Below are 11,092 nucleotides of genomic sequence, written 5' to 3'. Positions count from 1 at the left end.
CCAAAATGACCCTGGGTCACTAAGGAACTGACACCTGTTCCAACGGTCAGATTTCAAACACACACGGCAACTTTACTTGGGCTACAAGCAAAGTTGACTCATCCAGCTCTGGATAAGATTTGCTCTCATTGTCTTCGCTCGAAGACATAGGATTTGGGTTGAGCATCACTTCAGTCATTCCGACTATATTCACTTGGACCCCACTTTAACAGTATGGTGGTTCCTATGACTCAACAAAGAAGAAAAAGGAAACAGCGAAACAACACAGTCTTCGCGCTCCAGTCTTCACTCAATGTCTTCTCATGTCATAGTCTTCAATATGAATATCTTCACATACCACCATTGTCGTCAATGTCTTCATACATTTTTAGGGGTCATCTCCTGTAGGTAAACCGAATTAATGAGGGACACTACCTGCGTTATCCTGCAATTCTCACAAACGCATTAGTCCCTCAACCAACTTTGTCATCTATACTCCAAAACCAACTAGGGGTGGCACTAGATGCACTTACAGTTAGAGCAAGATGTCTTCTCAAGAGTCAGTCGGAGAGAGCCGGGTATCTAACCCGGCACCGGAACCAAGGGCAAATAGCGATGCTGACCGCCTTGGGCCAGCAACGGAGGAAGAGATGGAGGCTGACCTGATGAGGGTAGATGCCATGGAAAATCAAGAAGTCACCTCTCGCCTCCGAGCTGGGTTTACGATGGGGGAACTACAGAGCTCAGCTATTCCAAACTGGGTTATCCCTTCCAATGTTAGATTTCTTTCCTGTGAAAATATGAGGAGGAGTGTCTCTTGTTCTCCCGCAGCTATGCAAAACCCTTGGATGCAAGGAGCTTTAGCCTTATAGGAAAGATTCACAAGGAAATAATGGACCTCAAGCAGCAAGTCAATAAGCTCGAGGAGGAGAACCGTATCTTGAGGGGAATCATCGCCAAGAATATTACACCATTACCAAAGAAGGAGACATAATCACATGAGTATGGGCACTCCCCTTGGCAACTGCCAAGCTTGGGGGAGGTGCCCTGGTATCGTATCACCATCACAACTCCTATCTTTACCATTTTTCTTAGTTCGATCCTATTAGTAGTATCTTGATTTAGTAGAATAAAGTCATGGCATGATCTAGTTTTGAGTTTTGCTTTATGATCCTTCTTAGTAATCGAGTCCGTGAGCTATATAATAAAGATTAGTGTTGAGTCAAGGGCTTGATTATTTTGCCATGATCTTGGGTGAATAAAATAATAAAAAGAATCAAAGAGTTCATATTGATCTTATTGAAAGTAATGACTTCACATAGAAAGAGTATGATGATTAAAAGTTGTTGGGAGTTGGCGAATATAGCTTTGGTCATCGTTCCAATTAATAGGAAGTAATAAGGAAAGAGAGTTTCACATATAGATATATTATCATTGACATCTTTTATGATTGGGAGCACTCATTAAAATATGACATGCTAAAGAGTTGATGTTGGACAAGGAAGACAACATAATAAGTTATGTTTTCTTATATATGAGATAAAGTATGTTGTCATGGATCCTCTAACATGTTGAGCTTGCCTTTCCCCCTCATGCTAGCCAAATTCTCAGCACCAAGTAGAGATACTACTTGTGCTTCCAAATACCCTTAAACCAGTTTAGCCATGAGAGTCCACCATATCTACCTATGGATTGAGTAAGATCCTTCAAGTAAGTTGTCATCGGTGCAAGCAATAAAAATTGCTCTCTAAATATGCATGACTTATTAGTGCAGAGAAAATAAGCTTTGTACGAACTTGTTGTGGAAGTAATAAAAGCGACGGACTGCATAATAAAGGTCCACATACAAGGGGCAATATAAAGTGACGTTCTTTTGCATTAAGATTTTGTGCATCAACCCTAAACGCGCATGACAACCTCTGCTTCCCTCTGCGAAGGGCCAATCTTTTATTATTATCCTCTACCTTATGCAAGAGTCACGGTGGTCTTCACCTTTCCTTTTTAATTTTATCCTTTGGCAAGCTCAATGTTGGAAAGAACATGATATATATATCTAATTGGATGTAGGGGAGCATAAATTATTATTGTTGACCTTACCCTTGAGGTAAAAGGTTGTGGGGCAAAACTATAAGCCCCTATCTTTCTCTGTGTCCGATTAAAACTCCGTAACCACAAGTATTGCGTGAGTGTTAGCAATTATGAAGGACTAAGTGATAGTTGAGTATGTGGACTTGCTTTTAAGCTCTGACATAGACACTTTCCGATGTTATGATAAATTCCAATTGCTTCAATGACTGAGGTTATAATTTATTGGTGCTCAATAAGGTTTCTGATTCATACTTTTGCGTTGTGAAAAGATCATCACTTGAACATAAGTAATCATATGACAAAATCTATATATGTTGCTGTTATGGAAATAATCATGATGCCTTCATGCCCGTATTTTATCTTTATCGACGCCTCTACCTCTAAACATGAGGACATATTTATTGTTATCGGCTTTTCGCTTGAGGACAACCGAGGTCTAAGCTTGGGGGAGTTGATACGTCCATTTTGCATCATGCTTTTATATCAATATTTATTGCATTATGGGATGTTATTTCACGTTATGTCACAATACTTATGGCTATTCTCTCTTATTTTACAAGGTTTACATGAAGAGGGAGAATGCCAGGAGCTGGAATTCTGGGCTGGAAAAGGAGCAAATATTGGAGACCTAATTTGCGCAACTCCAAAAGTCCTGAAACTCCACGGAATATCTTAAAATAAATAAAGAAAAATTGTCACCAAAGATGAAGACCAGGGGGCCCCCACCCTGCTCACGAGGGTGGGGGGCGCCCCCCCCCCCCCGGGGCGCGCCCCCCTATCTCGTGGGCCCCCTGGTGGCTCTCCGACGCCCATCTTCTCCTATATGAAGTCTTCCAATGAGAAACAAATAGAAGGCAACCTTTCGGGACGAGACTCCACCGCCACGAGGCGGAACCTTGGCGGAACCAATCTAGGGCTCCGGCAGAGCTGTTCTGCCCGGGACACTTCCCTCCGGGAGGGGGAAATCATTACCATCGTCATCATCAACGCTCCTCTCGGCGGGAGAGGGCAATCTCCATCAACATCTTCACCAGCACCATCTCATCTCCAAACCCTAGTTGATCTCTTGTATCCAATTCTTGTCTCCAAGTCCGGGATTGGTGCTAGTAGGTTGCTAGTAGTGTTGATTACTCCTTGTAGTTGATGCTAGTTGGTTTATTTGATGGAAGATCATATGTTCAGATCCTTTATGCATATTATTACCCCTCTGATTATGAACATGAATATGCTTTGTGAGTAGTTACGTTTGTTCCTGAGGACAAGGGAGAAGTCTTGCTATTAGTAGTCATGTGAATTTGGTATTCGTTCGATATTTTGATAAGATGTATGTTGTCTAGCCTCTAGTGGTGTTATGTGAACGTCGACTACATAACACTTCACCATTATTTGGGCCTAGAGGAAGGCATTGGGAAGTAATAAGTAGATGATGGGTTGCTAGAGTGACAGAAGCTTAAACCCTAGTTTATGTGTTGCTTCGTAATGGGCTGATTTGGATCCATATGTTTCATGCTCTGGTTAGGTTTACCTTAATACTTTTGTTGTAGTTGCGGATGCTTGCAATAGAGGTTAATCATAAGTGGGATGCTTGTTCAAGTAAGAACAGCACCCAAGCACCGGTCCACCCACATATCAAATTATCAAAGTACCGAACGCGAATCATATGAGCCTGATGAAAACTAGCTTGACGATATTCCCATGTGTCCTCGGGAGCGCTTTTCCTATTATAAGAGTTTGTCCAGGCTTGTACTTTGCTACAAAAAGGATTGGGCCACCTTGCTGCACTTTATTTACTTTTGTTACTTGTTGCTCGTTACAATTTATCTTATCACAAAATTATCTGTTACCACTTATTTCAGTACTTGCAGAGAATACCTTGCTGAAAACCGCTTATCATTTCCTTCTGCTCCTCGTTGGGTTCAACACTCTTACTTATCGAAAGGACTACGATAGATCCCCTATACTTGTGGGTCATCACTTGTCAGGCCGAAGCCGGAGCCCGGCCTCCCCGTGGAGTACGAAGCCATAGCCCGGTGCGGCTTCTCCGATGAGGAGGCCCTAAAGTGGGCGCGGGACAACTACCTCCGTGACGAGATAGTCCGGCAGCACCGAGCCCTGGAGGAGATAGCCGCCCGCAGGCATGGGCGTGAGGACGAGCACGGCGTGGTGATCCTCGACAGCGACGAGGACGAGGACGCCCCCCGATCGTCCAGCCCACCGCGCCAACCTGGGGAGGGATGCAGCAGGGACGGCGACCACGGAGGAGGCAACGACGACGACGGCGACGGCGACAGCGACGGCGACTACACACAGTTCTACACGCGCCTCGGCATGTAGAGCTTCTAGGGCTGCGGGCGGCAAGGAGCGGAAAGGCGACGACGGGCCTAGTAGCGTTTTCTTGTGTAAAATATTTTAAATATGTATGAACTCGCCGAAGTTTGGTTGAATTTAGCCGTGTTTTAAACGAACTTGCTGAATGTTTTCTTTTTAAAAAAATAATTAGACGCGCCTCGGGCGGCCCTAGGGCTGGCGACTGGGGGCCAACTCGCCCCCAGGCCGGTTTTTTGCGCCAGTCGCCCCCGGGCGGCGATTTTAGACGCCTTCTGGGGGCCAACGGCTGGAGATGTCTCACTCATTGAGGTGGGCAGCCAATAGAAGGAGAGCACATGGCCCCACTATTATCCAAACAGGACACACTCACACATCCATGGCAGTATATAAGCAGGCACTGCTTAGGCCAACTCCACCGCGCGACCCTAAACGGACGTCCATTTTCTCTGGATTCTGTCCGTTTGGGTAGGGTAATGGGGTCATGTCCGGGCCTGTCCAGTGATGCGGTGGCCGTGCGCCCAGCGTGCGGCCGCATCCTTTTGCCCCATCCCGTCCGCCAGGGCCTAAAATGCCCATATTTTCATATAAAAACAAGTTTGCAGGTCCAAATATTAATTGTTTGAAAATTAAAATAGTTTTACAACCCAATCGAAATTGTCTCTAATAAAGATAGTTTTACAATCAAATCAAAATTGTCTTGAATGAACATAAAATGAACCAATACATCTATCGGTTGCCAATATGCTCCTACACGTGCTCAACCAAGTCATTTTGAAGAGCCTTACGAGTGTGCCAATCACGCAGCTCACGATGGAAGTAGACAAACTGATCAAACGTGGCTGGTTCTTGGTGCAGGGGCTCAACATTGTCACCTTGAAAATCAAATCCTTGGTCGAAGATACTGTCATCACGCTCGTCCTCGACGATCATGTTGAAGGAAATATGCCCTAGAGGCAATAATAAAGTTATTATTTATTTCCTTATTTCATGATAAATGTTTATTATTCATGCTAGAATTGTATTAACTGGAAACATAATACATGTGTGAATACATAGACAAACATAGTGTCATTAGTATGCCTCTACTTGACTAGCTCGTGAATCAAAGATGGTTAACTTTCCTAACCATAGACATGAGTTGTCATTTGATTAACGGGATCACATCATTAGAAGAATGATGTGATTGACTTGACCCATTCCGTTAGCTTAGCACTTGATCGTTTAGTATGTTGCTATTGCTTTCTTCATGACTTATACATGTTCCTATGACTATGAGATTATGCAACTCCCGTTTACCGGAGGAACACTTTGTGTGCTACCAAACTTCACAACGTAACTGGGTGATTATAAAGGAGCTCTACAGGTGTCTCCAAAGGTACATGTTGTGTTGGCATATTTCGAGATTAGGATTTGTCACTCCGATTGTCGGAGAGGTATCTCTGGGCCCTCTCGGTAATGCACATCACTATAAGCCTTGCAAGCAATGTAGCTAATGAGTTAGTTACAGAATGATGCATTATGTAACGAGTAAAGAGACTTGCCGGTAACGGGATTGAACTAGGTATTGAGATACCGACGATCGAATCTCGGGCAAGTAACATACCGATGACAAAGGGAACAACGTATGTTGTTATGAGGTTTGACCGATAAAGATCTTCGTAGAATATGTGGGAGCCAATATGGGCATCCAGGTCCCGCTATTGGTTATTGACCGGAAACTTGTCTCGGTCATGTCTACATAGTTCTCGAACCCGTAGGGTCCGCACGCTTAACGTTTCGTTGACGATATAGTATTATATGAGTTATGTATGTTGGTAACCGAAGTTGTTTGGAGTCCCAGATGAGATCATCGACATGACGAGGAACTCCGGAATGGTCCGGAGATAAAGTTTGATATATGGGATAATAGTGTTTGATCTCCGGAAGGGTTCCGGAATTCACCGGAAGGGGTTCCAGATGTTTCCCAAAATGTTTGGGTACGAGAACATGTTATTTGGGCCAAAGGGGAAAGCCCACAAGGTTTTTGGAAAGCGCAAAAGGAAGTTTTACGGAGTCCAGGGGCCAGACGCCAGGGTCCCTGGCGTCTGGGTCCAGACGCCGGGAACCCTGGCGTCTCGCCCTGGAGTCCGAGAAGGACTCTTGCGTTTCGGGTGAAACCGACTTTGTGGAGGCTTTTACTCCAAGTTTCGACCCCAAGGCTCAACATATATATAGAGGGGCAGGGCTAGCACCAAAGACACATCAAGAAACACCAAGCCGTGCGTCGGCAACCCCGTCCCCTCTAGTTTATCCTCCGTCATAGTTTCCGTAGTGCTTAGGCGAAGCCCTGCGAAGATTGTCTTCACCAACACCGTCACCACGCCGTCGTGCTGCCGGAACTCATCTACTACTTCGCCCGTCTTGCTGGATCGAGAAGGCGAGGACGTCATCGAGCTGAACGTGTGCAGAACTCGGAGGTGCCGTGTGTTCGGTACTTGGATCGGTCGGATCGTGAAGACATACGACTACATCAACCGCATTGATAAACGCTTCCACTTAGCGATCTTCAAGGGTATGAAGATACAATCCCCCTCTCGTTGCTATGCATCACCATGATCTTGCGTGTGCGTAGGAATTTTATTGAAATTACTACGTTCCCCAACACATGTTGTGCATGATCACACAAGCAGTCATCACCTCCCAAAGAATCCTTTCATCCCATGACAGTGCAAGGTATCGAACGATGCCCCATCGGGATTGAAGCACACCAAAAGCACATTCCACATCCTTTCTAGCACTCTCTTGCATTTGGGCAAATCTCTTTCTCTTCTCACCTTGGGGCTTGGAGATTGTCTTCACAAAAGTTGACCACTAAGGATATATACCATCAGCTAGATAGTATCCTTTGTTGTACTGGTGGCCGTTGATCTCAAAGTTGACAGGTGGGGAGCGGCCTTCTGCAAGCCTCGCGAAGACTGGAGAACGTTGCAGCACGTTGATATCATTGTGAGAACCTGCCATGCCGAAGAAAGAATGCCATATCCAAAGATCCTGCGATGCCACCGCTTCTAATATGACAGTGCACTCGCCGACATGCCCCTTGTACTGTCCCTACCAAGCAAATGGACAATTTTTCCACTCCCAGTGCATACAATCTATGATGCCAAGCATGCCTGGAAAGCCTCTAGCTGCGTTGGTCGCCAACAATCTCTCTGTATCAACGACAGTTGGCTGCCTCAAGTACTCTGGGCCAAACACCTCGATCACAGCCTGGCAGAACTTGTACATTGACATCAGACATGTTGTCTCGCTCATACGCACGTACTCATCCACCAGATCGCCTGGAATTCCATACGCAAGCATGTGGACGGCCGTGATGCATTTCTGGTAAGAGGAGAACCCAAGCTTGCCAAGGGCATCCGCCTTGCACTAGAAATACGGGTCATGAGCAACCACTCCCTCTCGGATACGACTAAACACATGCCTTGCCATTCAAAACGGGGACGGAATTTATCCGGCTTGAAGAGCGGTTTGTCGAAAAATTAATCGGCATAGAGCAGGGCATGGCCTCTCTCTCTGTTGCGGTTCAGGTTGGGAGCACGGCCAGGGACTGACCCCCTGTACCGAGGAAGCTGCCGTTGAATGTGGTCGTGAACGACCAATGCAGCCACCACAAGATCTTCATCATCCGATGACGAATCGTCTGATGAACAAAGGAAGTGATGGAAGAAAAACTCAACTCCACTGTCCATACCTTTGTGGGCAAAATGTCGAACACATTGCGGTCGTGGTGGCGAAGAGGCCGCGATGATCACCTCGACGCAGCAGGGGTGGTTGCCGGACGGCTACTGGCCGCTCTGGAGCCGTCTGAAGCTGCCGCGGCCGCCGTGGTACGTCGGCGACGGTCGTGTCTCCTCTGCCACTGGCAAAGACGGCGACGGCCAAACTTCCTTCGATCGACGGCCAAAACTACGGCGAAAGCGCGGGCGTGGTGGCGGCCATGTCTACACGTGGTTTGGTATGGACGGCCGAGGGCTGCGCGGTGAGGAGGCGGCCAGAGAATAGCGGCGGCGCCGGCGGCGGGGCGGGGCGGGAGAGACAGGGTCGAAGCGTTGGGAGGGGGGACTGCTAGTGCCCCGACAGGCGGGCCACGGGGGAGGGGGGGGACAAGGTCGTGCGCAGGGCCGGTCCTGAGATTTCAGGGGCCCGGGGCGAAAATACAATCGGGGGCCCTTTATATATCCAAAATTATAATCATTATGTGCATGTTTAGATAAAATTTAAGCATGAATTGTTGTTAATTCCAGGTTCCTTATATTCATTCAAAATTATAAAAAATTATCATGGAGTGCAAAACCAGCTGGTCGACTTAGTTCCAGGTTCTAATTAGATATTATTATTATTATTATTATTATTATTATTATTATTATTATTATTATTATTATTATTATTATTATTATTTCTCACTTTTGCTAAGATTTTGACAAGGAAGTTTCATTCATTGTATATTTCATAGTTTGGCTCACAAAAACTAATTTGAACTGCTCTTGGTGGCACGCGGGTAGAATAGCTTCATAATTTGCAACACTAAAAATTAATTTTGCCACCTAATCATATTGAATCGACCATGAATCCTCCAACTAATTTCAGCTTGCCTATTACTCCCTCCATTCCACAATGTAGTGCTTTCTCTATCCCCGTGCTTCAACTTTGACCGTAAATTTAACTACCAAGACCGATTGCGGCGGGAGCAAAAATTATTTCAGTGAATTCGTATTCGAAAGAAGTTTTTAATTATGTAACTTTTTCTCCCGCCGCAATCGGTCTTGTTCGTTAAATTTGTGGTCAAAGTTCGACCTCGGGAAGCGCGGGCGCACTATATTTTGGAATTGAGGGAGTATCATTATCCCATGGATTCTAGACATCTTCTCCCCTCATCTTTCATCGATCTCCAACATGACCAGATTAATTAATCCAAAGGATTGCATTAAAAAGATTAGTCAGAAGGACAACTACGTCCTACTCCTCTCCGCTAATTCACTTGATCTAATAACTCTGTCACCAACTAGTCACATATCAATCTAGCTAGCTCCGTTGGATGATGCATCAGGAAGATGCTAACCTGATCTTTAAAACTGCCTGCCAGGGCCGGTGGTGTTGTTACTCCTCTCCAGGGCGATGAACATGAAATTACTCCATCCGCCATTGGATGAGAAATCATCGGGGGAGGACTCCGCGGGAGGAGGCTGTGTCGGCGACGGGTTCGCTCTAGGGCTTGCGGGATATGTCGCTAGGTCGATCGCTCATGTCGTTATGCGCGGACCTGCGCGAGGGAAACTCCACCAATTTAGCTAATCGCTGATTTACTTGCCCACAGCTAATGTTCACTATTGCACCAAAATTAGCCGAGAGCACACGGGCTGGATACAGAGAGCACACCATACGTGGGGGCCCCCCTGATTTCGGGGGCCCGGGGCGGCCGCCCCCCTGCCCCCCCATCCGGGCCGGGCCTAGTCGTGCGTCGCGGCCATCCGCGCGTCTCCGTTTCACCCCAAACCGAGCGCAACTTTGGACCGGGGATGGGTCGAAAACGGATAGATTCCGGACATTTGTCCGTTTAAGGCCGCGCGTTGGGCCGCGCTATTCGTCCGTTTTACTCTAAACGGACGCACGGGACAAGATGGGTCGCGCGGCGGAGTTGTCCTTAGCCTGATCGTCGGAGCTAACTACAAAAAGCACCACAACCTCGTATTCAGATTTCTAGATAGACAGGATCAGATTAACCAGAAGATGATGCAGGCTGCCGTTGCTTTGTCGGCCGTGCTTCCTGTCGCCGTAAGGGGCAGGCCGGCGGCGAGGAGGAGTAGCGCCACCGTTGCCGGCGGCGGCAGGAGGATTGTGGGTGTTGGCGTCCGTGCGTCGGCCGCGGCGGCGCCGGAGGCGGACTACAGCTCCAACGTCTCGTAGTACGTTCTCTCTCACTCCCTCCTCCTTGGTTAGTTAAGCTTGAGCCGAACCGATCATCATCTGCCATCTGGTGGTTGCCATATCGTGTGGCCAATGCGGGGTGCAGGGTGTTCCCCATGGAGGCCTGCGACCTGGTCGGCGGCGAGGCCTGCGACGCGCAGATGTACCCGGAGATAAAGCTCGGCGCCGGCACCGGCGGCCCGGCTGCCGCGGCGAGGGCGCCGGAGGTGGAGAGGGAGTACCTAGCCTACGACGAGCCAAAAACGTAACCCTGCCTTCACAATCATATTATCTGGAGCACTTCACCTGTCAGGATGTCACTATAACGGGAAACTGTGTGTGGATGGATGGATGCAGGGTGTTCCCGGACGAGGCGTGCGACGACCTTGGCGGCGAGTTCTGCGAGGCGCCCTACCAAACCACCAAGTAGCTAGCTAGTAGCAGGAGTACATCCATCAAGTTGCACTGCTTCTTAGCAGGGATCTATCGATGTATCATGTGAATAATAAGGAAAAACATGCTGCTACGCTATCTGTACTGTATTGCACATAAACGAAATGCAGTCATCAACCAAAAACATAAAAAAAAATTAGCATCAGTACAGACACAAGCGCTCATATACACGCGCATACACTCACCCCTATGAACGCACGCACGCACACCCTACCCCTATGAGCACCTCCGATAAACGAGATGTAGTCATCAACCAAAAACATAAAAAAAAATTAGCATCAGTACAGACACAAGCGCT

The 11,092-nt window shown here is 47.2% G+C and overlaps 1 protein-coding gene across 1 annotated transcript; it reads left to right on the top strand.

Annotated features, from left to right (window-relative positions):
* The first annotated feature begins 10,115 nt into the window (after positions 1 to 10,115).
* Positions 10,116 to 10,822, top strand: LOC119280846 (light-regulated protein, chloroplastic-like). The gene is made up of 3 exons (XM_037561552.1): positions 10,116 to 10,337; positions 10,448 to 10,606; positions 10,699 to 10,822. The coding sequence occupies exons 1-3, from the start codon at positions 10,165 to 10,167 to the stop codon at positions 10,769 to 10,771; spliced, it is 405 nt and encodes a 134-aa protein (XP_037417449.1). The 5' UTR covers positions 10,116 to 10,164; the 3' UTR covers positions 10,772 to 10,822.
* The last annotated feature ends 270 nt before the right edge of the window (positions 10,823 to 11,092 follow it).

Source organism: Triticum dicoccoides, chromosome 3B (genome assembly GCF_002162155.2).
Source record: "Triticum dicoccoides isolate Atlit2015 ecotype Zavitan chromosome 3B, WEW_v2.0, whole genome shotgun sequence".
In the NCBI taxonomy this organism is placed as follows: domain Eukaryota; kingdom Viridiplantae; phylum Streptophyta; class Magnoliopsida; order Poales; family Poaceae; genus Triticum; species Triticum dicoccoides.
Note: the sequence above shows the minus strand (reverse complement) of the source record. Positions and strands in the feature narration are given on the sequence as shown.